This window comes from Rana temporaria, chromosome 1, assembly GCF_905171775.1.
Source record: "Rana temporaria chromosome 1, aRanTem1.1, whole genome shotgun sequence".
Taxonomy (NCBI): domain Eukaryota; kingdom Metazoa; phylum Chordata; class Amphibia; order Anura; family Ranidae; genus Rana; species Rana temporaria.
This window is the reverse complement of record NC_053489.1, coordinates 577910041-577936532: the sequence shown is the minus strand read 5'-3', so window position 1 is coordinate 577936532 and position 26492 is coordinate 577910041. Positions and strand designations below refer to the sequence as shown.

The 26492-nt window shown below is 42.3% G+C and overlaps 1 protein-coding gene across 3 annotated transcripts in view; it reads right to left on the bottom strand.

Annotated features, from left to right (window-relative positions):
* The window catches only part of LNX1 (ligand of numb-protein X 1), a 282181-nt gene that overhangs the window by 30580 nt on the left and 225109 nt on the right, over positions 1 to 26492 (bottom strand). For all 3 annotated transcript variants that reach the window (XM_040334850.1, XM_040334851.1, XM_040334852.1), the window contains one exon: positions 22804 to 23038. In XM_040334850.1, the coding sequence (XP_040190784.1) occupies positions 22804 to 23038 (235 nt within the window). The remainder of the gene's footprint in view (positions 1 to 22803; positions 23039 to 26492) is intronic.

Here is a 26492-nt window from a genome sequence, read left to right as displayed (position 1 = left end):
ATCTAGCAGTGGTTAGCACACTGGGAGATCTATGCAAACACTTTTTTGTAAGATCTAGTAGTAGTTAGCTTGCTGGGAGATCTATCCAAATGATCCCTTCCAAGATCTAGAAGTGGTTAGCACACTGGGAGATCTATGCAAACACTCCCTTAACCGCTTACTCACCGCCCTATAGACGATATACGTCTACAAGGCGGTCGCTTAACTCTGGGAGGAGTGCGGCGCGCACACGGGAATGTCCGTGGCCGCCGGGTCCAGAGGACCCGGTGCATCACGGATCATGGTAAATGCCCGTTGATAGCGCCGGTTTACCACGTGATCGCTCCGTCCAATGACGGAGCAATCACTTGTAAACAAACCGGCGTCATGTGATGACGCCGGTTCCTCCCTCCCCTCTCTGTACCAAACGGAAATTTCCGATGGAAATTCAATCGTGTGTACGAGGCTTTAGAAGTTACTGGAACTCTGTTTTTAAGCTCATATCTGCGTTAACAGGGATTTTTTTAAATAAAGTGTTGCTCAACGTAAATTTGGCAGATTTCCCTTCTCAAATGATATGTTATCTTGCATATTCTATCACCCTGCTTGCAAAGAAATGGAAATCCCCATTATTTCCAAACATTTCTGAGGTTAAGCAATACATGGATACCATTCTTTGCTATGACCAAATGATGGCCTACAAAGAAGGTACACATGTCAAATTCCATAGCAGGTGGCTACCCTCGTGATAATATGGAGCAAATGTCCAGTAACACTCTATATCTTCTTATGCTGAGGTTCCGGGTCCTAATGTGCACCTTGTTATCTTGCCTTTTATAATAAAAAATATTTTTCTTTCTTATTACCGTACTTATTTTTTCTAGCTTAAATATCATGTTTATAATACAGTTAACCACACTATAACATAACAGTTGCTCTAGAGCAGTGGTTCGCAACCTTTAAAGTACTGTGGCCCCTTAATAAGAATTTCACAAGTTGTGGGGCCCCCTAACAGTAAAATTATTTTCTTAACGTGGGTTGTCAGCACCCAAGGCAAGACAAGTAATTTGCGCCCCCCATTCCTCTCTTTAGCCATCTTTCTTGTTCTTTCTCTTAATTTTTCTTTGTTCCTCCCCCTCTTTTTCTCTCCCTTCTATGTATTCTCTATTTTTATTCCATCTCTTACTCCTTGGTGGGTGGGAATGGGATGAGTGGCAATGCTGGGGAGAGTTCTGATCAGCCAACTTAAGTGCTCTTGATCAAGGTCATCTGCTGATCTGAGAACTGTAATGGGAACTATAATCACAGGTAGTGTTACTCACTGTGTCTCCGGCTTCACTGTGTCTCCGACTGTGTGGTGTCTTGTAGCAGTGACACCTCAGGAAATCAGGAGATCAGGGTCTCCTTCAGCCCCTCCCACTTCACATTCCTCACCAGTCGGCTGACCTCTAGTCTCTGCCCCCCAGCCATGCCGTGAACTGAATGAGCGGCTGCAAAGAGGCTAAATGGGCGGCTGCTGGCTCCAGGGACAGCCCTGCTTTGTGACTGCAAAAGGGCTGGGAGAGAGGGACGGGCTTCAGAAACAGCCCAGGATTTGGTGACCCCTGGCAAATCATCATTCGATCCCCGAGGGGGTTCCGACCCCCAGGTTGAGAACCACTGCTCTAGAGAAATGTAGCTCATCATTGTTACATTGGAATAATATGCATCCACCCTATTCTCTAGGTTTTTCCATTCTTAAAATATTGTGATGGTTTCATTCTCATACTTATGTCGTATGATTCTGTGTGTTTGAAAATTTTCAATAAAAATGTATCAGATAAAGGGAGCTTACAGCACCTCATTAGATTGTAAGCTCCAACGAGCAGTGCCCTCTGATTCCTCCTGTATTGAATTGTATTGTGCTGTTTGCCCTAGCGTTGTATAGTGCTGCACAAACTGTTGGTGCTATTATAAATCCTGTATAATGATAATAATAATACTACTATAGGGGTGATTTACTAAATGCAAATAGACAGTTCACTTTGCAATGAAAGCACACTTTGCAAGGGAATTTCCCCCAGAGATTAGTGAATGGGGTAAAGCACTGCCGACGTCCGTTATCCAATCATATGCAAGTAAAAAACATGATTAGGTCTTGTTTGCAAAGTGAAAAATTACCATATTCAGAAAGCTCTGGGGAAAATTCACCTGCATAGCTTATTTTGCCTTTAGTTAAAGCGGATGTGCCACTAAAAAAACATATTAAAAGCCAGCAGCTACAAATACTGCAGCTGCTGACTTTTAATATAAGGACACTTACCTGTCCTGGAGTCCAGCGGTGATCGCAGCAGATGACGAGCCGATCGCTCGTCACCCTGCTGCTCCCCCCTCCATCCACGGTGAGGGAACCAGGAAGTGAAGCGCTCCGGCTTCACTGCCCGGTTCCCTACGGCGCATGCGCGAGTCGCGCTGCGCCCGCCGATTGGCTCCCGCTGTGTGCTGGGAGCCGAGTGTTCCCAGCATACAACGGGGGACGGACGGGAAACGAGGAAAAAACCCGTCTTTTGCCCGTATCGTAGGGCCGGAAGTGGGTGCAGATACCTGTCTGTAGACAGGTATCTGCACCCCCCTCCCCCCTGAAAGGTGTCAAATGTGACACCGGAGGGGGGGAGGGTGCCGATCAGCGGGACTCCACTTTAGAGTGGAGATCCGCTTTAATGAACCCTTTTGCGTGAACAGTGGAGCATATGGATAATTCTGGTTAGAAAGTGCAAAATAAGACAGTGGAACTGTGGTTTATAAATAACATCTTTACCCAATGACTTTGCACAAAAAGGGGAATTTAAGAGCAGCATGCACAAAATGAACCTTCAGTTCTTTGCCGATGCCAGCACCAACAATAGTATGGCCACTGCAGACCATGTGACCTAGTGCTGCCTAACATTTACAGGGTCTGCATAATATAGTAAATCATTCTCTTACAGTAATGCTGATTAAAACAACATGATGGATTTCCAGACTATACTCTTTATCTGGAATAGGAAAGTGCTTGCTTTTAAAAAAAAAAAAAACACAAACAGATTGGAGCAGTTCCAAAATGCTATAAAGCTGGGCCTCATAGTATGAGATAATCAAGTCTACATATTCTTGGCAGCCAATAGGTTTGGAAACTGAATTCTGCATACTTAATTATATGTAGACAATAGATGTAGAAATGCTGGGCAAGCATAGAGAGTAATTTCATAATCAATCTACAAAATGAATCTGCTACTTTCTGTATTATTTTAATATATTCGATATATAAACTACTTTTATCTCGAACACAAAAGAAAAAAACACCTTATACCTAGGAGTAGAGCCCACCAGTAAGAGCCGGTTCACACTGGGGCGACTCGTCAAGCGACTCAGCCGCCTGACTAGTCGCGTCCCATTCTATTCAATAGAACCGTTCTAATAGGAGCGACGCAAGTCGCTCCGACTTAGAAAAAGGTTCTTGTACGACTTCGGGGGCGACTCGGGGCGACTTGCATTGCCTTCTATATAGAAGTCATTTTGCAAGTCGCCTCTGAAGTCGTCTTCAGGACGCCTTGCCGAGTCGCACCCGAAGTCATGCCGCCCCAGTGTGAACCGGCTCTAAGGTGACACAGCGGTTAAAAAAATGGCAAACAAAGCTTTCAGATTATGGCTTATGTATACATTTTATTATCAAAATATTCAAGAGGAATGAAACCTCATATCAAAATGATGTTGTGTTATTGCTACACATTACCATCACACCACAATCCCATTACCAAGTGAGTTAAAAACAATGTCACTAATAAACGTCCAGACGTAATTAACATATGTGTCAAACAATCCCAGCACGGACAACTACCACATAAATCAGTAAAATAATGTAAATGCTGGAATCTATTTCACATATATGCCCCAAGGCTCTAGGCTATATCCCCATAGAAAAAAATGAAAACACAAAAGGTGGGTCAAAATGGAGCTAATGCTGGTGGTTACTGTACTATACACACTAGGCATATTGCCATATAATGACACGTACACACAATCACATTTTCCGTCGGAAAAACCTTGGATGGTTTTTCCGACAGAATTCCGCTCAAGCTTGGCTTGCATACACACGGTCACACAAAAGTTCTCTAAACTTTTGACCGTTAAGAACGCGGTGACATACAACACTACGATGAGCCGAGAAAATTAAGTTCAATGCTTCCGAGCATGCGTCAAATTGTTTTGTCAGAATTTTGAGCGTCGGAATTGCTACAGACGATTGGAATTTCCGATTGGAATTTTTTCCGTTGGAAAATGTAAGAACCAGCTCTCAAATTTTTGTTGGTTGAAATTCAGACAGGAAAAGTCCGATGGAGCCTACACACATCAGACTTTTCTACTCAGAAATTCTGACCGTGTGTACGGGGCATAACAGTAGTCACTGCCCATGATACCGGTTTCAGTTTGGCTGGAGTCTAATATATTTTATGTGTATGGACATAGGACTGACTTCACGCCAGGCAATAGCTATTACAATTTTTTAATTTTGCAAAACCATTCGATACAGTTCACCATAAATGCTTAACCACTTAAGACCCAGACCATTATGCAGGTTAAGGACCTTGCCCCTTTTTGCGATTCCGCACTGCACCGCTTTAACTGACAATTGCGCGGTCGTGCGACGTGGCTCCCAAACAAAATTGGCGTCCTTTTTTCCCCACAAATAGAGCTTTCTTTTGGTGGTATTTGATCACCTCTGCGGTTTTTATTTTTTGCGCTATAAACAAAATAGAGCGACAATTTTGAAAAAAATTCAATATTTTTTACTTTTTTACTTTTTACCTCCCTATCCAGTGGCAGTGTGTCCATAAAGGCGCCCCCTCTCTCCTGCCACCCCCTCTATCACCAATAGATAGATTTATGCATTGCATGAATCTATCTATGGCCACCGCTGCTACCCCCTATTCAGGCCCACTGCCCATTTTTGGGCTCCGGGCACCTGAATTACAGTGGCGGGAGGTGTGTTTGAAGCACCTGATTAGAGAGTCATAGGCTCTAATAGGAGTCAAAAAAGGTAAACAGCGAGCGCCATGCTTGGCACTCACAGTTCACCCAGATGTGTTAGAAAAGCAAATGAATATTCACTTTCCTAACACTGAACCACCTCTCCTCCAACCTCCAATCAGGTGCTTGGGTCTGTTACCCATCACCTGATTGGCTGAAACAACAGACGCTGTGATTGGACGCCTATCAGGATGGGAGAAGACATCAAGGATATGAAGGACACCACCCGTTGCTGTCACCCGCTGCCCCACCAAGACAGGGTAAGGGGTGGGCAGATGGCGGGGGGGCACAGTGGGAGCATTTGATGAACAGTGGGAGCATTTGATGGGGCACAGTGACAGCATTCGATGGGGCACAGTGGCAGCATTCGATGGGCACAATAGGAGCATTTGATGGGGCACAGAGACAGAATTCGATGGGCACAATGGGAGCATTTGATGTGCACAGTGGGAGCATTTGATGGGGCACAATGGCTGCGTTTGTTGGGCACAGTGGCAGCATTTGATTGGCACAGTGGCTGCACTTGATGGGCACAGTGGCTACATTTGATGTCACAGTGGCTGCATTTGATGTGCGCAGTGGCGGGCATTGATGGGCACAGTGGCTGTGTTTGATGACCGGGCACGCCCCCCTGAAGACGTTCAATCAACGAAACGTACGTTGGAGGCGGTACCCGGTCACGTGACGTGCTCCCCGACCTGTGGAGCTAGCAGCTGGGAACTCACGGTTGTGCTACGGCGGTAGCGACGATCCCGGACGACCCAAACTTTCGTACCGCATACTGGCGGTGAAACGACTGCAGCCCCAGTGCCGGGTAGGCACCCATACAGTTAGAGGCCATTTTGGCTTTTCCTATGTTTTTTAAAAGTTTTTATTAAAGCAATATTACACTATTGACTTCTCCATTGGTTTTTTCATATATCCTTATTTGGAACGCCTGGGGACGAGGTTTAACATCAATCTTTCCTGTCGGCATGTGTGCAGGCACAATCCTGCATAAGCTATTTTGACTAACTTTTTCATTAAAGTAGTCAACTCGTTCTGGTAAGCGCATCCATTTTTCTTCAGCACATTTTTGGATGTAAAGAAGATTCAAGTGTGGTGGTGGCATTTTACTTTCACTTAAGCAAGATTACAGCAAATAAGATTCAAATCATCTACTTGTTACACTTCACTTATTTAATGTTGGGACTTGATGTCATAGAGTGACTTATGACATAGAGACACTATTGAATTTAATCATTTTGTATTATTTACTTTTGTATTATTATTATACATATGATCACGAATATTAGCGATTTATTGATTTATCACTTTGTGGTCTAGCGCCCTCTACTTATCCATTTCAACTATTGCAATCAGTATTGTATATGAGGAGCAGCTTTTTATAATTTGTTTTTGTATTTATTGTTTGGCGCTGAATTTCACTTTTTTACTTTGATGAAACAGTGGCTGCGTTTGATGGCACAGTGGCTGCGTTTGATGGCACAGTGGTTGCGTTTGATGGCACAGTGGTTGCGTTTGATGGCACAGTGACTGCGTTTGAGTTTTCAGTTTGTTTGCGCCACCCCAAAAATTATGAGCACCAGCCGCCACTGTCCCTATCACATCAGTGTAACCCGATCACATGAGAGGCCCCTGCATAGCATCGTTATTCCATCATGTCAGAAGCCCCCCTTCTCATCAGAGGTCCCCCCAATACATCAGAGTCTCTCCATTGCAGAATTCTTTCATCACATCAAATGCCCCACTGTTCTCATCAGAGTCCCTGCTTTACATCAGAGATTCCCCCACTAGATATGACAGCCCCCTCATCACAGAGTTCCTTTACAGCTTGAGGCTCCAGCAGCATGGCAGCGGGAGGGAGGTAGAGCTTATCTGAATGGAGGGATTCTTAAGTTAAGCAATAAAACTAGGTTAGCTTCTGGCCCCCAACATGTGATTGGATCATGACAGAGCAGCAATGATTCAACCCTCTACTCACACTGCTCCATATGCATGCAGCACATCTAATTGGCTCCTTTGCTACCCCTTTAAGTAGCAGTCTAAGTACTGCGATACTGTTTGTTCCAAGAGGCTAATAACAAGTTCAGTTCACTAGCTGCTTTTAAAAATACATTTCAGATTTTTTAATAAACACATTACCATATGCATTGGAGGCTTTATCTATCTGCCTGGAGTTCAGCCTTAACACCAAAAAATATGAAGGGGCAGCATTTGCATTTAGTTGAGCATGGATAAATCTATATTTGGAATAGATGGTGAGGAAAAGAGGAGTAAGAACAAGATAATGATTTCCACCCTGGTCTGTATTCTGCTGACCACTTTATGAAAGTGTGGTTGTAGTTTAGTTGAAGAATTCTTCAGAAGTCCATCTTCAGGCTAACCTTATATCGGCCATTTAGGATTACGCTTCTAAAACCTCCTGTGAACCTTTGCTTTGTTTGTCTCACTCTAATCTCTATACAGCCTGTCAAACCAGGAGATTGTTAATCATTTCTCTCTAAGATCAAACCCGCAGAGTTGTGCAATGCTGTAATTGAGCCAGGTTGCTAAACCCTTCTGGGATGAATTGCCTCTTGAAGATTCATTTAAAAAAAGTCTTGTAAGTTGTAACAGTTGCCTATCATCCTCCTAGAGCTGAGTGGGCTAGGCATTTCATCACCAGCGGTAGTGCTAAAAAACTTTGCTGTGCAGCAATCATAAGAACTCTATAAGTATGAATAGGTGCAAAAAATGGGGATGCAATGGACCAACTCCACAAATCCAAACATAAAGTGCTGATATTCTACCTTTGTGTTGTTAGATGCCACATTTCAGGATAAAGAACCGTTTAGAAATAAATTTGTAATACTCTGCCAGCACAAAGGGCACCAAGAGACACAAGCCCCTGGGTACTAAATGAAAAGGTAAATATGCGTGGGCAATATATATCCTGATTGCTCAATGGTCATATTAGGCCCACATGTCAGACCACAACCTTAAATCTATAGTTAGTAGTTGCCTTTCTGTACAACACCCACTTATTTCTGCTCTGTCATTAACATGTTACTAAACCCACAACATTAAAATCTGTCTGTATATGCAGAATAGCATGCTTTTTTTTTATTCAATAGATTTTTACATAGTTTTTTTTCTCAGAAAATAGGTGCAGGAACTCAACCACGACCCCGTTCAGATTTCACAAACAGTAGAAGGGTCTTAAAGGTGCATTAAATACCAGGATTGCATTACATATAGAGTGCAGAGTTCAGGGGGGTTACACACAGAGTGCAGAGCTGGCACTTGTAAACACAGAAACCAGACTTCTGTGTTTACAAGTGATTGTAGTGAGCAGGCACCAAAGGGTCTGAGCCAGAGGTGGTGGAACTGAGTTCCCCCAAGTTCCCCCTGAAAAAAAGCCCTGGATTTTTATTAATAATTTAAAATTATACAGTAGTAGATAATAAGCCAGTGCGAAACATCGTACATGAGGTGAAACAGTATACATTTGCGAGTACAGAGACAAATTCCTAGGCAGATAAAGTGAACATAGCAAACATTCGCTTACATCCGGTAAAGAATTGCCTAGAGAATTGTAGAGTAGATTCAAAATCATAACAATAACAGTAGATCTGAAGGACTCAATCCTCCCAAACACCCCTGAGGGGACTCATAGTGTCTGGGAGGTGTCCTCCACCTCATTGAGGGTTAAACATCCTAAAGTCAAAGAAACTTAAGTGAGTCATGCCAAGTTATCATACCAGAAATTCCAGGGAGCCCAGTGGTTCGTGTATGTGTGCAAAGAACCCAGGGATGATGCTAAAATCTGTTCATACGTGTTGTGAAAGTTGGTCAGGTCAATAGTATCACAGGCAGATGGCGGACTAGAGTCTTTCCACTTCCTCGTGATCGACAATCTAGCTGCCAAGAGTGAGTGATAGTTCTCCGGAGGTTGGCTGGGAATTTGTCAATCCCCAGAGACAGTAGTGCTAAAGCTGGGTCAGTGTGTTACCTGCGACTGCGTCAGGTCAGAGATTATATTGAAAATTTTAGCCCAATAGGTGGTAAGTTTGGGGCAACTCCATAATATGTGTAACATGTCCCCTTTGGCGTTACATAGTCTCCAACATGTGTTAGAGGTTTGGGAATCGAATTTGGACAGCACCACAGGTATAAGATACCAACAGGGAAGTGCATTTAGAAGCTGATTGATTGGCTTTACAAGCAGTGTGCCATTGGTCAGGTGTAAAGGAACACTGTAGGTCCTTTTCCCAAAGTAGATGGGAAGAGGATTTCGTGAAAATACGCTTTTGTTGTAACAGATTGTAAAATAGGGAAATACCTTTTTTCTGTTGTACTGGTGAGGTCAAGAATGCCCAGGCCAATGTGTGAATGTACTGGCAAAGATTGCCCAAACTTTGTAAACAATGCACTATTTGTGCATATTGGAAGTAGCTTGTATGAGGTAAGTCAAATTCGGACTGTACAGATTGGAAGGATTTGAGGCTACCATTCGAGTATAATCCGTGTATATATTTGATGCCCTTTCTGCACCAAGAAGCAATTGGAACATGTTCAATGATAAGGTGCAACGATTGGAAAGGGATCTTTACACTGACGTTTGGATCCGTGAACTTCTTGGACGCCAAAAGTTTAAGCCACGTTTTAATGGAAACTACCATTGTGGGAGAACTTGCGGGAGGTGAATCATTTTGAAAGCAGATAGTCTGCCCCACCAAAAGAATTTGTGTTTACTCAGTTTGTGAAGATCGGTCTGCAACTTGTTTTTAAAGGTAAGGTAGTTGTATTCGTAAAACGATTTAGTGGTCCTAGTGAGGTGGATGCCTAAATATGGGATGCTAGTTTCCGCCCAAGTGTAAGGAAATCGGTGTTGAAGTAAATTACAAGTCACAGCGTCAATTCCAATGTCAAGGATGGACAATTTGGAAGTATTTGCCTTGTAGAATGAGACTTTTCCAAACCATGATAAAACGTTTTGGACTTCCTGTAGAGAAGAGAAGGGACTGGATATCAATAAAATAACATCGTCCACAAATAAGCAAATTTTATGGACTAAGGTCCTAATCCTCAAAAAAATGGCGCAACGTAACTTTTTCCATTTAAGTTACACCGCCGCAAAATCTCTAACTAAGTGCCCGATCCACAAAGCACTTACCTAGAAATTTTGAGCGGTGTAACTTAAATCGGGCCGGCGCAAGGCGTTCCTCTTCTCCAGGGGGGCGATTACCATTTAAATGAGGCGCGCTCCCGCGCCGGCCGTACTGCGCATGCTCGTGACGTCATTTTCCCGACGTGCATAGCGCGAAATTACGTTACGTCGGGCTTTGTGGATTGCGACGGGACAATAAAGTTGCGTCGGGTAAAAAAAAAGATACGGCGCCAAAAAAAAAAATTCAAATTTTAAAAAAATTGCGTCGCGAGCAAGAAAGTTCTGTTTTTACAAGGTGTAAACAGTTTACACCTTGTAAAAGCAGCCCTAATTTTGCGTTTGCAAAATGAAACTTACGGAGAAAAAACGAAGCTGAAAAGCTTCGTGGATCTCCGTAAGTCCTAATTTGCATACCCGAGGCGGCATTTCGACGCAAAATGCCCCCAGCGGCGGATGCGGTACTGCATCCTAAGATCTGGCAGTGTAATTCAATTACACATGCCGGATCTTCGTCCTAACTATGGGAAACTGATTCTGTGGATCAGTTCCATAGTTAGGACCAGGGATACGACGGAGTAACAGCAGTTACTCCGTTGTATCTTTTTTGAGGATTTGGCCCTTGGTTTCCTATAGTAACTCCAGATATTTTGGTATTTGACCTGATATTTTCAGCTAGGAGTTCTATAATCATATTAAAAATCAAGGGGGATAATGGGCAGCCCTGTCGGGTATCGTTGGATATGTGGAATGGTTTAGAAAGAAGATTAGAAGTGAAGACTTGTGCTGTGGGAGTGGTGTAAAGGGCTAATATGGCGTTAAGAATAGGTCCCACAAATCCAAATTTTTTAAGTGTCAGAGTCAGGTAGGTCCAATTAACCCTGTCGAACACCTTCTCTGCGTCTAAAGAAAGAAGCAGAGAAGGCTTTCCTGTCAAATTCATACTATGTATAACATTTATCAGCCTTCTGGTAGCATTGGAAGTTTGACGTCCTTTGGTAAAACCAGTTTGGTCTCTGTGGATCAGTTCGGGGAGAATGTTAACAAGCCTATTTGCAATTAGTTTGGCGTATAATTTAAGATCAATGTTAAGCAAAGATATGGATCAGAAGTTGGAAGGGGAGGTGGGCTCTTTACTAGGTTTGGGCAGCGTAATTACAAGGGCCGACAGCATTTTGTTTGGGAAGGAAGAGGAGGAGACGGAGTTATTGTACAATGTTGTCAAGTGGGGAGCTAGTAAGCATTTGAACAGTTTAAAATATTCTCCTGTGTACCCATCTGGGCCAGGAGATTTGGATGAAGGCAGACTATCTATGGTTTTAAGAATTTCAGATTCTGTAAAGTTTAACTGCTCAAGATGGACTTCTGATAGTCTAGGTAGTGTAACATGATCGAGGAAAGCTTGAATTTCCTCATGTGTTGGTTGGTGAGTGTCAATGTCCAATTTGAGGTTATACAAGTCACTGTAATACGAACTAAAGACATCAGCAATGGCCTGGGGGTTAATGAGTTTTTCCCGGGAGGTTGGATGATAGAGATAGGCAATTCTAGTTTTTAGTCTATGACCTCTGATATGGCTAGCCATCATTTTTCCCGCTTTATTATTGGATGTATACGAGGTAGCTTTTAGCTTCCTTAGATTGAATTTGTAAGATTCGAGAAGCAGGGAGCGTAGATCATGTCTCAGCTTAAACAGTTTGGATTGGAGGTTAGGTGACGGATTTATGAGCATTCCACAATACCTCTGGGTCGGACACTGATCCTATATTGTTTGAGAAAAAATCATCAAATTTTTGGGTAAGAAACGTTGCGTTATCTGGATTTTGCATTAAATAGTTGTTGATGCGCCATACATATGAATTTTGCTTAGAGGTGTTGTTATCCAATTTAATACTAACGGGGGCGTGATCCAACCAGGTGATAGTGTGGATGCGAGCTTCCAGTACATTCTGCAATAACCATTGGTCTGATACAAACAGATCAATTCTGGAATAGGTGTTGTCGCGTGGGGAAAGGTATGTATAGTCCCTCTTGGTCGCGTGACAACACCCCCACCACCATATGTCAAACAGATCATTCCCTGTAAGAAAAGATGTTAGGGGAGACATCAGCCTTTTAGGGCTGGAAGACGAATCAATGGCAACGTCAGGTACCAAATTAGAGTCCTCACACACTAGCAGGTGGCCTTTCTGTAACTCCCGGATTTTCTTCAATTTGTGAAATTGCAATTGTCCGTGATTTGGTGCGTACACACATTTGCCAGGGTGTATGTGACATTGTCCAACGTGCATACTAAGATAATAAACCTTCCACCAGGGTCTACTGTACAGGACAGCAGCTGGAAGGACAGAGTGTCACGAATGGCAATCAAGACTCCCCTTTGCTTCTTAGAATAGTCAGCCTTGAAGACATGTGGGAAAGATTTATGATGGCATTGTGGGACTGCCCCATTAGCAAAGTGTGTTTCCTGTACGCAAAGTACATCGCAGCTGTGGGAGATTACAGTTTTCCACAGGGAAACTCGTTTAGCCGGGTGGTTTAGTCCTTTCACAATAATCGTGACAAAGTTAATGGACATTGTAAAGGTGTATTGGTCCCTGTGGTGGGTGATATGAGATAATACTCACTGACCAAGAAAGTTGTCGACACTTGGAGAAATGGTGGTATTCATTGGTATTCTCTGGAATCTGGCAGTTCTGGTAAGGAAAATATGTACTTGGCACTATTCACCACTGTATGAACAAAATAACAAGAAAAAGGAAAAAGAAAACATGAAACAATAAAAGACTAGAATAGAGCTCGGAATACTGTACTCCAAATACAAGGTACGCTCTCAGGATACGAACAAACAAAACTCTATCCCACAGCCGTGGAATAGCAAGTAGTGCTAAACCAAATGTAGCGTAAACGACAAGTGTCGGGTGTAACAATTAAACCGACAATTTGTGGGGGTAGCGTTCAAAAAGTAAAACGATGCAGGACAGACATCCAGGGTATGGCGTTGCAATGGAAAAAAAAATATATAGCGTTCCATTGTTTTCAGTGTCCATTAGGGATATGGTACTCCGGGCGCTTGCTTTTCCCGAAGCGTGCCCCCTCCATAGCTTTGCTCTCTTCACTAGATAGCTCAGGGATTATGCCCCATGAATGTAGTAGCTGTAGTCCGTCTTGAGGCCTGGAAATTATGGTAGTCGTCCCATTGTTGGTAATCACCAGTGTGGTGGGGTGTCTCCACCTATACGGAATTTTATGGTTGTTCAGAGCTTTGGCAGCTGTCTTCTCATATTTAGAGTATACTGTGATAGATCTGCGTACATATGGATCGCCTTGTATGGTGCAGGAAGCTCCGGCTGGGATCTGGCCTTTGCCAACAATTTCTTCTTTGTGGGGAAAAAATGGATCTTCATGAGAACATCTCGAGGTATAGATGCTTCTAAGTGCTTGGGCTTAGGGATGCGGTGGATGCGGTCAATCATTCGTTCAATCGGAGACACCTCTGGTAGCAGCGTCGCTATCATATCACCCGCACATTTTTGAAACTCAGCTGGGGTAATGGATTCGGGGACCCCTCTCAGTTTAAGGTTATTTCTCCTTGAGCGATCCTCAAGGTCTGCGATTTTTGCCCGCATCCAGTCTGTATCCTCTGCTTGGTCCTTGTAAGCCTCCACAAGATCATTTACAGTGGTTGTGTATTCATCCACCTTGTTCTCCACATAATGGACTCTCTTCCCCAGCCCCTTCATTTCTGCTGAGAGGTTATTAATCATGACAGAAAATGATTGGAGGGAAAGGAGCATGTCCTTCATGGTTGTATCTAGGACCAGCTGGCCAGAAGTGGGATAGGTTGGCGAAAGAGGACGCTGCATTGAGGCCTACCTGGTCCTGGCAGAGCTGCGCCACATCCGTGACTGAGGCCTGGGCGGTTGAGTCAATCCTCATCCGCGCTTTAGCCGGGCTGTGGGAAGACGGGCTGTGTGGGGGAGATTCCTCTGTGTGTACCGAGGGAGGCTCAGGGTCCCAGGGGACTGGATCTTCTTCCGGGAGATCTGTATAGGAAGGCGTCTGTACTTTAGGTCCGCCGGCGCCATCTTGCTTCTGTGTCCCCGCCGTGACTGGCATTTCAAAGAAGTCTGTGAGCTTTTTAGGGCGTCTTTTGTCCTAAGAACTTGCGGGACAGCATCGGGTGTGCTCCACTCAAGCAGTGTACCCTGTGATGGCTGCTAATATGCAGTGAAATGATCGTCTTGCTGCTTTATCCCTGGATTCCTGTCAGAGCTGTCTGCTCAAGCGACCATCACGATCGCGTGCAAGCCACGCCCCCCAGAATAGCATGCTTGTTATACTCACTGTGTAACTTTAGGGGTTACTCCTCTGCATGGTGTAAAAGGGCTGTTTTATTCTATATGCCTACCTTGGAAAGAATAGGTAAGGTAGCCAACCTCAACCTGCACATGCTCAGTTGTGTCTTTTATGCTGGAGAGAACAGTTTCTTGTACTCAGAGATAGCCAGGTCACATGATAGTGACATCACACATGTGGGCGTGTATACAGGCTGAAAATCTCTACCTTTCTGAACACTCTGCACTGAAGAAACTGTACGGATAAACTATTTTCATATTACTGGGTTTAGTAACATTTTAATTAAGCCAAAAAGGTGGCTTGGCTTTAAATTTGCCATTGAATTTAGGCATTGCATCCAGGTAGATGGGTTAGGGCAATACAGTCTGTCTCAAGCTTCCATAGAAAAGGTGCATTATTTAAAAATAGAGATTTTCTTTATTAAATTAGTATATATAAAGTCAAAGTAGATCACACACACCTAAATGATATGAGGGTGTACAACAGACACAATGTGCATATGAAAGTCTTCCAGGGTCACTTCCTTTTACAAACACATAACAAGGACTGCTTTAGGTCAGTGGGTAAAGTGCTCTACTCCCCACCACTACGAACATGAGAGGAGTGAAAGCTGTAACAATATTTATCCTCAGCATTATTTATACCATACCCATTCCATCAGACTGTATATAGCAATAAACATTTTACTGCAGGATGGGGGTGACATGCTCTTGTGTTGCTCTGCCAGATCATTGCAAGTCTGTAAGCAACGTTAATCATAAAATATGTTTCCATTTCTGCTGTGTATTTTATTCTTCATGATTGCCTTTCCTTTACTCCTCTTTTATTTGAAATTGATGTTCCTTGGTTTATATTTAAGTGGTTTGCCATTTAGACAACATAGACTTATGAAATGCATACCTCTAAAACAATTTGTAATTCTGGTCATCAATTTTTGTGATTCACGCACATCTGCTAAACTAAATAGCCAGGAAGGTCACTTTGTGTTTCCTGGTTCAGTTTAAGAGCTTCTTAAAGTGGTTGTAAACCCTTACAACACACTTTTTGCTACAGGTAAGCCTATAATAGGGCTTACCTGTAGCTACCCTGGATATCTCCTAAACCTGAGCGGTTAAGGAGATATCCCCTGTATTTGCATGTACCGATGTTTTGCATATGCCGATGTTTTGCATGTGTCATTGCTCCAGTGAGTGTGTCATTACTGGCGGTTCCCGCGTGCATGCGGGGGAGTGACGTCATCGTGGCTCCAGCCAATCACAGTGCCGGAGCCCACGGTACCCGGAAGTAACTTCGGGAGCGATGTGTACGAGAACGGCTGCAGGGGCTTCGATTTCAGGTAAGTAATTCATAATGAGCTAGTACGCTATGCATACTAGCTCATTATGCCTTTGTCTTGCAGGTTTTTTTTATTTTGCCCTAGGGTTTACAACCACTTTACAGTGGTTGTAAAACCTTACATACTGTATACCCAGTGAAGTGACTGGCCTGTACCTGTTTATCTGCAGCTCTCTCCTTTCTACAGCCTTCTAAAACACACATATCAAAGGCTACATTTCACCTCCAGCAGGAAGGAGATGGGGATCTGATACCAGACACTGCATAGCATAGTTAAGAGAGCTGAGTGTAATTTGAGACCTGAATGAAGGGAATGGATACACTCCCCCCTACACTGTCTCATAATAAACTATGCACAGCAGAGGCTGTCAATCACCTTCTCTGTGCTGGAGGAGGGGCAGGGCCGTCTTCCCAGAGTCTGTGTTGACGACATTACCTGTCAGAAGTGAGTGATACAGATGGCAGAGGAACAATATAGGAGACAGAACACACACTAGGTGCTTTGGATTGAGACAAGTACAAACTATACAGGAATATTGCTATGTTCATTTTCCATTTCAGAGGTTTACAACTAATTAACTTAATTCTCTGCTTATTGGACAAAGCTGACCCAAGAGGTGACTACACAGGAAAAAAAATTGCCTTTTTCTTTTACTTTTGGACAGAAGGGAAAGACTTAAAGTGATTGTAAAGTCTCAATTATAAAAAAAACAAACATGCCATACTTATCTCCACTGTGCAGTTTGTTGCAGGCGCACTCCCGAGTCCATCATTCGGCGTCCATAGCCGTCGAATGTATGACTCGCCCCCGTCTCCCGTGGGACAGCGCGTCCCGATGTGGGAAATTCCAGGGCTCATGTAAGTAAAACAGGGGGGCTAGGGGGCTGGTCACTGGCAGGTGTTTTTTTCCCTTAATGCATAGGATGTATTAGGGGAAAAAACCCAAGGGTTTACAACCCCTTTATGACTTCTGTTATTTTATTTATTTGCTGTCTGGGGAGATTTCCTTTTACTTTCTGCCCCAACAGGAAGTGAAAGGAATTTTTTACAATTTGAGGGGAATTCCCCTCTATAAAAGATGTCACCATAACAAGTGTCCCCAACTGGAAACAATTCCTTCACCTCTTATTATGGTGACAGCAATAAATTATGTATTTTCCCTCACTTTCTGTTGCTATCTCTTTACATATTTACATAGTTACATAGTTAGTCAGGTTGAAAAAAGACACAAGTCGATCCAGTCCAACCACAAAAAAACAAAAACAAAAAAAAAACACAGTACAATCCCATCTACCCAACTCCATACCCACAGTTGATCCAGAGGAAGGCAAAAAACCCTGGCAGAGCATGATCCAATTTGCTACAGCAGGGGAAAAAAATTCCTTTCTGATCCCCCGAGAGGCAATCGGATTTACCCTGGATCAACTTTACCTACAAATCTTAGTACTCAGTTATATTCTGTACATTTAGGAAATAATCCAGGCCTTTCTTAAATCAATCTACTGAGCTGGCCAGAACCACCTTTGGAGGGAGTCTGTTCCACATTTTCACAGCTCTTACTGTGAAGAAACCTTTCCTTATTTGGAGGTGAAATCTCTTTTCTTCTAGACGTAAAGAGTGCCCCCTTGTCCTCAGTGTTGACCGTAAAGTGAATAACTCAACACCGAGTTCACTATATGGACCCATTATATATTTGTACATGTGGATCATATCCCCCCTAATTCTTCTCTTCTCAAGAGTGAATAAATTCAGTTCTTCTAATCTTTCCTCATAGCTGAGCTCCTCCATTCCTCTTATCAGTTTGGTTGCCCTTCTCTGCACTTTCTCCAGTTCCCCCGATATCCTTTTTGAGAACTGGTGCTCTATGACAGTGGTCATCAGTATAAATAAAGGGTCAATCTATATAGCAGGGTCAAAGATGGCAATGAAAAATCGATCTAACTCTTCCCCAATGTATGCAAAATGAAAGATGTTTTGGCTATACATACATTTTAATTACACTTCAAGCTGCTTTTTGCAAGTTATGTCCCTATGAAAACTGTACAGAGAGCCCAGCAATACCATTAGTTCTATGCTGCCAGACTCATTGCATGGACTAGAGACATTGAGCCAATGGAACTTTTGCCCTCCAGTTCCAGTTTTCAGAGCTCTGTATCTCGGAAGGCACAGAATGGAGGTAAGTACTACATAGAGATATTTCCTGGATATCCCCTTTAATGCTGCCTATTTACAATACTTGTGAATATACCTTTGTGAATAAAGAACAGAAGAGAGATGCAGAGATCATTGAGAATGTAATGTCTTTGATCAGGAGCTCCTCACTGTTAGGAGAAAGTGATACGTTGATGATTTTTTTCTTAGACTAGTCATGAAAAAGGCTTTAAACTGCTTAGTTTGCAGCAAAGACTCTCCACGCACACACATTGCTTACTTTTACAATTCACTGGAGTGGGATCTGATTTACAAACACACAGCTGCTTCCTGAATGAAAAAAAAAGAATATATACACAGTGCATAAAAACCAAAGGTTCTAAGAACACAGCAAGTTCTTTACTGGAAATTGTGCTGAACATCTGGGCTCAGTCAGGCAATTACTGTACAACTCTTTCTATGCTGGATGCTGGTTGAATGGAATCCCTTTCTAGTAATGGAAGTCTCTTTTAATGAAAATTTACAGTATTATAACTGAATGAACTTTAATCATAATGTACTATATAAGTTACAAGAAAGGCTTTACCCTGATCATACAGATGAATATGTAAACCACATTGGTGTATGTATCCGTTCAAAAGCATTCCCCAGTGGAATGCTCAAATGAGACCTTCAACATACTGTATGCACCCCTTTATCTGGCCCCATACACAAAGGCCTCAATAAGTGTTGCTTGATCTGTTCTCCTCAAGCCCACAGGAACTTTACAGGCAATGGGGCTAAAAGAGTTAATTAAGTAAAATGAGCTTTAAGGCTCCATGTACACTAGTGTTTTTTTAAGCGCCTAGAAGTTCTTATTAGCATTTTTTTCTGCTTCTAGAAGCTAAATAGTGTTATCTTATCTGCGTCTAGGACAGGGGTGTCCAAACTTTTTTCAAAGAGGGCCAGATTTCATAAAGTGAACATGGTTCTTTGAACCATTAAAATTAATTGCAAATTAACCACTTAAGGACCTTGGCTGTTTTTCAGATTTGGCGTTTACAAGACTAAAACACTTTTTTTGCTAGAAAATTACTTAAAACCCCCAAACATTATATATATATATATATATATATATATATATATATATATATATATATATATTTTTTTTCTAACACCCTAGAGAATAAAATGGCGGTCATTGCAATACTTTTTGTCACACCGTATTTGCGCAGCGGTCTTACAAGCGCACTTTTTTGGGAAAAAAATCACTTTTTTTAATTAAAAAATAAGACAACAGTAAAGTTAGGCCGATTTTTTATATATTGTGAAAGATAATGTTACGCCGAGTAAAATGATACCCAACATGTCACGCTTCAAAATTGCGCCCGTGGAATGGAGTCAAACTTTTACCCTTAAAAATCTCCATAGGCGACGTTTAAAAAATTCTATAGGTTGCATCTTTTGAGCTACAGAGGAGGTCTAGGGCTAGAATTATTGCTCTCGCTGTAACGATTGCGGTGATACCTCACTTGTGTGGTTTTAACACCGTTTTCATATGCAGGAGCTACTCATGTATGCGTTCGCTTCTGCGCACGAGCTCGTCGGGACAGGGTGCTTTAAAAAATAGTTTTTGTTGTTTTCTTATTTATTTTTATTTATTTTATTATTTTTTACACTGAAAAAAAAATGGATCACTTTTATTCCTATTACAAGGAATGTAAACATCCCTTGTAATAGAAAAAAGCATGACAGGTCCTCTTAAATATGAGATCTGGGGTCAAAAAGACCTCAGATCTCATATTTAGACTTAAATGCAAAAAAAAAGCATACAGTGGATATAAAATGTCTACACACCCCCTGTTAAAATGTCAGGTTTCTGTAATGTAAAAAAATTAGACAAAGATAAAGATTAAACTAATACTTTTTTGAGGTACCTTTTAATTTCATTACAGCACTCAGTCTTTTTGGGTATGAGTCTATCAGCATGGCACATCTTGACTCTTCTTTGCAAAAACACCCCAAATCTGTCAGATTGCGAGGGCATCTCCTTGCGCTAAGCCCTCTTAAGATCACCCCACAGACCAACACAAAATGGCACACAATTGTGACGTGGAAGGAAAATGATAAATGCTTTTCAATTAAATATGTGAAAAGTATCAGCCCCCTTTACTCTGATACTCCTAAATAAAATCTAGTGGAGCCAATGTCCTTCAGAAGTCACCTAATTAGTAAATAGAGTTCACCTGTGTGTAATTTAATCTCAGTATAAATACAGCTGTTCTGTGAAGCCCTCAGAGGTTTGATAGAGAACCTTAGTGAACAAACAGCATCATGAAGGCCAAGGAACACACCAGACAGGTCAGGGATAAAGTTGTGGAGAAGTTTAAAGCAGCATTAGGTTATAACAAAAGATCCCAAGCTTTGAACATCTCATGGAGCACTGTTCAATTCATCATCCGAAAATGGAAAGAGTATGTATGGCACAACTGCAAACCTACCAAGACATGGACGTCCACCTAAACTGACAGGGAGGACAAGCAGAGCATTATTCAGAGAAGCAGCCAAGAGGCCCATAGTAACTCTGGAGGAGCTGCAGAGATCCACAACTCAGGTGGAAGAATCTGTCCACAGGACAACTATTAGCCATACACTCCACAAATCTGGCCTTTATGGAAGAGTGGCAAGAAGAAAGCCATTGTTGAAAAAAAAAACAGTTTGCCAGAAAGCATGAGGGGGACACAGCAAACATGTGGATGAAGGTGCTCTTGTCAGATGAGACCAAAATTTAAAATTCTGGCCTAAAAGCAAAACGCTGTGTAGCAGAAAACTAACACTGCACATCACCCTGAACACACCATCCCCACTGTGAAACATGGTGGTGGCAGCATCATGTTGTGGGGATGCTTTTCTTCAGCAGGGACAGGGAAGCTGGTCAGAGTTGATGGGAAGATGGATGGAGCCAAATGCAGGGCGATCTTAGAAGAAAACCTTCAAAATACTTGAGACTGGGGCGGAAGTTCACATTCCAGCAAGACAACGCCCCTAAACATATAGCCAGAGCTACAATGGAATGGTTTAGATTAAAGCATATTTACACGTTAGAATGGTCCAGTGATGGTCCAGACCTACATCCAATTGAGAATCTGGGTCAAGATGTGAAATTTGCTGTTCACTGACGCTCTCCCTCCAATCTGACAGAGCTTGAGCTATTTTGCAAATGGACACAAAATTGTAATCTCTAGATGTGCAAAGCTGTCCCCAAAAAGACTTGCAGCTGCAATTGCACTGAAAGGTGGTTCTACAAAGTATTGACGCGGGGGGGGGGGGGGGGCGAATACAAATGCACACCACACTTTTCATGTATTTATTTAATTTAAAAATGTTGAAAAATGTTGAAAACCATTTATCATTTTCCTTCGACTTTACAATTATGTGCCACTTGGTGTTGACCTGTCACATAAAATCCCAATAAAATACATTTTTGGTTGGAACATGACAAAATGTGGAAAAGGGTATGAATACTTTTTCGAGTATACTCAAACGCTATACTAAGATTAACACTTTTAGAGCATCTTTTTGCTACATTTTTCTGCCAGCAATTGTGATGTTCAAAGGGGCCTTTTCAGATGCCCTATGTGCATGATGCCAACAAACACATTACTAGCTAAATTGATGAGGAATTATGGAGATATTTGTCTCTCCAATGACTTAAGCAATATATTGTTTGATATTCCATTTTTAGCATGCAGTAAGTGATGTTGCAGCTTGATGCAAAATGCTCTGCGGCTCCAGTTCTAAGTGCTCAGACCGACTATTAATCTAACAGGTTACTCTTTGTCCACTCATTACTCTGGCAGATTTTCATAAAATAATAAATCTACACATCACTAGCACGACCCACGGGTTCATTCAGAGTTATCCTAAATAGCGATCCCTGGAGTATTGACCTCTAACCACAAAGGTCAAGCTGAGCTTAATGTCTGCTGTGAGAGCTGCAGACATGGCACATAATATTCACATATAAAATAAATAAGCCAGGAAGCAAAAAGGGATTGCAACTTTTTGAATGCTACACAATATGTTTTAGAACATGCAATAAAAAAAGATAAAAAAATCTAAATTTTCCTGCATATTTATACATACCAGCAGCACTTGATGTACAGTCACAATATTGTCACTGCAAGGACAGTTATTGACCTAAATCTAGCTGTCGGGGGAATAATGAAGCCACCTATCACAACACAGGCTAGGTCTCAGGCTGCCTGAAATGTAACAGTTGTACCCTTACCTACCATATTTTAGAGGACAAAAGAAAACCTGCAAGATAACTGCGCAGGGGTGCCAATACAATTACTGCACATTTAGATTTTCCATAATGGTCGATTGATAGATAATAATGAATGCATACAAAAGTCTGGCGCTGTCCATATATGCAATGATTATCATGAATATCAATGATTTTAGATCTACAAAAACTATTTCATAGGCAGTAATCAATGCAGAAACATGTAAGTGAGCTGACAACTAAGAACAATGATAAAGGGATGCAATCAATGTCTTATTAATTTAGAGCTTCTTATGAATAGCTCTAGTGTTTCCTGTGCAGGGTCTTAGCTGAGGCCCTGTATACATCCAATTAGAAAAACAAAACATACTCTTTGCAAAGTCCTAAAGCCAAATCTGTCTTTAATTAGGACACATCACCATAGAGAATAATAAACCCAGTAGAGGGAACAGCCCAAGAAACATAAATCTTTCCGCCTACTCTCCTGTAGGAGATGGGATGTGATATCTTAACTTACCGAGGCAGCTTGAGCCACATGACCCAGACTGGTGACCATTCTCTGCTCTCAAAGCTATTCTGGACCGAGTCCATCGACAGGGAGTTGTTGCTTAAGTCTTCCTCTGGCTCGTATTCTTTTGTTTCCAAGGCTCTCAGAACCACACATGAGGAGGAAGGATTTTTTAACAACGACACAGCTTCACTACGGCTCACTCCAGTTAGATCTATGCCATTGACGTTTAATAAAATGTCTCCTAAAGATCAAACAAGGTAAATAGAGTTTACGTCAGTCACAGATCAATAACTCTTTGATACATGTGTTCAAACAATTGGCATGAAATCCATTGGCAGTAGTTCGAAGAATTCCATTACCTGTCTCCTAACTGGGCAGCATATCACATATACCTCTGCACCACCTTATTTAGTAAGGTATTGTAAAGACAATTACAATAATTCCCAGAAACCAATAATTATTTCTGATTGGCTGCTCTGTGTTGCATCATTGCCCTATGCATTGCCTTTCTGAATAAGTTTATGCACTGTTCTGTGTCATTTGCTAGGATGAGATGAATATTGCTTACTAGGTCCCAATAAGGGGATTTGCCCTCATTTTACTACTGTAGGCATGGGCTAGAACCTCTGTAATGTGTTTATTGCTGTCCACATTGATATCCCCCTTTGCTTCCTGTGTGGTGGCTGCAACAGGAACAAAGGGAAATCCCCCCCCGGCATAGACAGCTATACATATAACTGTCAGTGACTTTAGACCACACTGCCCCAATCCAAAATTAAAAAAAAGTTCCACTTTGGGTTCTGTACTGCTGGAAATATAATGCTACTTATCAACATATCCTAGTTTGCAAGGTCTTGATATACATGGCCTTTCAATGCCTCTGTAATTGGCCACTGCATTGCTGTTAATTAAGTGATCTGAGAGACCATCACTGGAGATTCCTCATATAAATTATTGGGTACAGTAGGGGCTTGTTGAACGCAGGCTCAAGGCAAAGAAATTTCAAAAACAATTGTTGTCTATTTGCCCAATTCACATCACACTAGTGAGTTGGTGTGTGTTGAGGACATATGTAGGCAGCACAATGCCAGACAACACACATTCTCCGCTGACATCCAGACACAAGAAGTCAGACCCTTGGCTTTGTTTTTATGTTTTATAAGGGGTAACAACTTGGATGGGTGAAGGGATTTATGGGATGCTCAAATTGAATCAAGACCAACAACAGGGGACAACTTCCTTCCTCTGTACAAAAAGATCCCTGGCTGTTTTTCCTCCTTTCCTCACATAGTCCTTAAAGCGGAGGTTCACCCATAGATTACACATTTTCCCCTTAGATGAATGCTCGTTTTGTCTAGGGGAATCGGCTAGTTGTTTTAAAATATGAGCAGTACTTACGGTTTACGAGATGCATCCTCTCCGTCGCTTCCGGGTATGGGCTGCGGGACTGGGCGTTCCTATTTTGATTGACAGTCTTCCGAGAGGCTTCCGATGGTCGCATCCATCACGTCACGATTTTCCGAAAGAAGCCGAACGTCGGTGCGCAGGCGCAGTATAGAGCCGCACCGACGTTCGGCTTCTTTCGGCTACGAGTGACGCCATGGATGCGACCGTCGGAAGCCTCTCGGAAGACTGTCAATCAAGAAGGAACGCCCGCTCCCGAAGACCCATACCCCGGAAGCGACGGAGAAGATGCATCTCGAAAACGGGTAAGTACGGATCATATTTTAAAACAAATAGCCGATTCCCCTAGACAAAACGAGCATGAAGCTAAGGGGAAAAGAGAAAAAAAAAATAAAATTGGTTGAACTCCCGCTTTAAGCCAAGTACACACGATCGGATATCTGATGGAATCTAATCCGATGGATTTTTTCGTCAGATATCCAATGAAGCTGACTTTCATCAGTCTTGCCTACACACCATCAGTCAAAAATCCGACCGTGCCAAAACGCGGTGACGTAAAACACTACGACGTGCTGAGAAAAATTAAGTTCAATGCTTCCGATCATGCGTCGACTTGATTCTGAGAATGCGTGGATTTTTGACCGATGGACTTCCACACAGACGATCATTTTTTTCTATCGTTTTTTTATCCATAGGAAAAATTTAAAACATGTTCTATTTTTTTCACCGATGGAAAACAAATCTGTTTTCTTTGGACAAACCCATCGCGTGTACAGGGCTTAAGTGTATTTTAGAAGCAAAAGTCCATAACAGACTAGGAACTCTCAGCCCCTCTTTAAATTACACAAGATTTGAGGCCAATTGCATGCAGGAGTGTATCCTCTCCATGTGTAGAACTGATCCCAGCTACACTGCTTGCAGACACAACCAGCCCTCCTGGCTACTCTGAAGATCTCCCAGGGCAAGGTAATAAAAGGGTTACACACAGAGCTGTCCTTTAGGAAAGCTTGCTACATGTGGCAGTGTCTCCCCTGGGTGTGCTGATGTACTCCCACTGCTTTTCAGGTGAGATTCCAAGTTAAACGCTCTGCTGAATGGATCCCCCTGACTCTGCTTGAGCCCAGTGAGGAGCTGGGATATCACCTAGATCTAGAAGACCCCCCTAAGCCACTGACAGTCTCCTCAACACTCCATCTTTCACCCAACTCCGCTGCTGGCATGACTCATCCATATTTTAGGGCTGGCTCAGCCACCCTGCCTGGCCCACTGCCTGGGGATTGACCAAGTTCCCCTAAGAATGCAGATCAACCCTCCTAGGCTCCGCCCACTAATTTCCAGAAGTTTCTCCAAACTTCTAGAATCAGGGGGAAGCACCTGAGACCTGCTTGTATAAGTCATCCAGCCTGACCTGCAATAAACCATGACCCAGATATCAGACTCAGGCTTACCATGAGTCCAATACATGTGCCTGTACTTAAACACTAGCACATTAGAGGGTGCTACACATTTTTGGTGCATTTTTATGTGCACTGTGGTGAGAACAAGCTCTAAAGTATGTTTAGCCTCAGTTTTCTTCCCGACATAAGTCAGCTCCTTCATTGTTTTGTACCTTCCTTCCTCCATCCCCTCTCTCTATCTCCACATTTTCTTTCTCCCTGTATACTGTATAACATAGATATATATTCTTTACCACAGTACAAAAATATGTCAATGTTAATTGTGACTCTCCAAAATTGTTCTCAGAGTCTGTGTGAGTTCATCAGCTCATTCTCTGATGTGAATGTTCTAGGTCACTGTGGAACATAGAAATAACTAAAATAATACTGACATACAAATAATGCCTATTCAGTAAGGCAGTGGATAGAGAAATGTGATTTAAATTGCTTAGTTAGGTGTCCATGCAAAAATGTGTGTTAAAAATTGCAGACACATTAAATAGGTAAAGGAATAAAATATGGAATAGGTCTGTTTGTGTTTAATGAATACCTCTACCATTTTATTGTAAGACCATTTTCTGAACTGTGCAGTCTTGTAAATCCCTAGTAGGTGTCAGTACATATGTGCCTCTCAATTTTAGCACAGCAGGAAATAGACCACGTTTACTACAGCAACATTCTACGGAGACTAAAACCAGCACAGCCGTCCTCCCCTCTACAAGAGGTCAGTCCAATGCAAAAAACAGCTTCAAAGTAGTTACTGCAGAGCATCAATGACCCTTCCAGTAACATGCCACAAAGTGATGATACATCTTGTTTAACAAGGTTTACAGGAAAGTGGGAGACTGCGTTTGG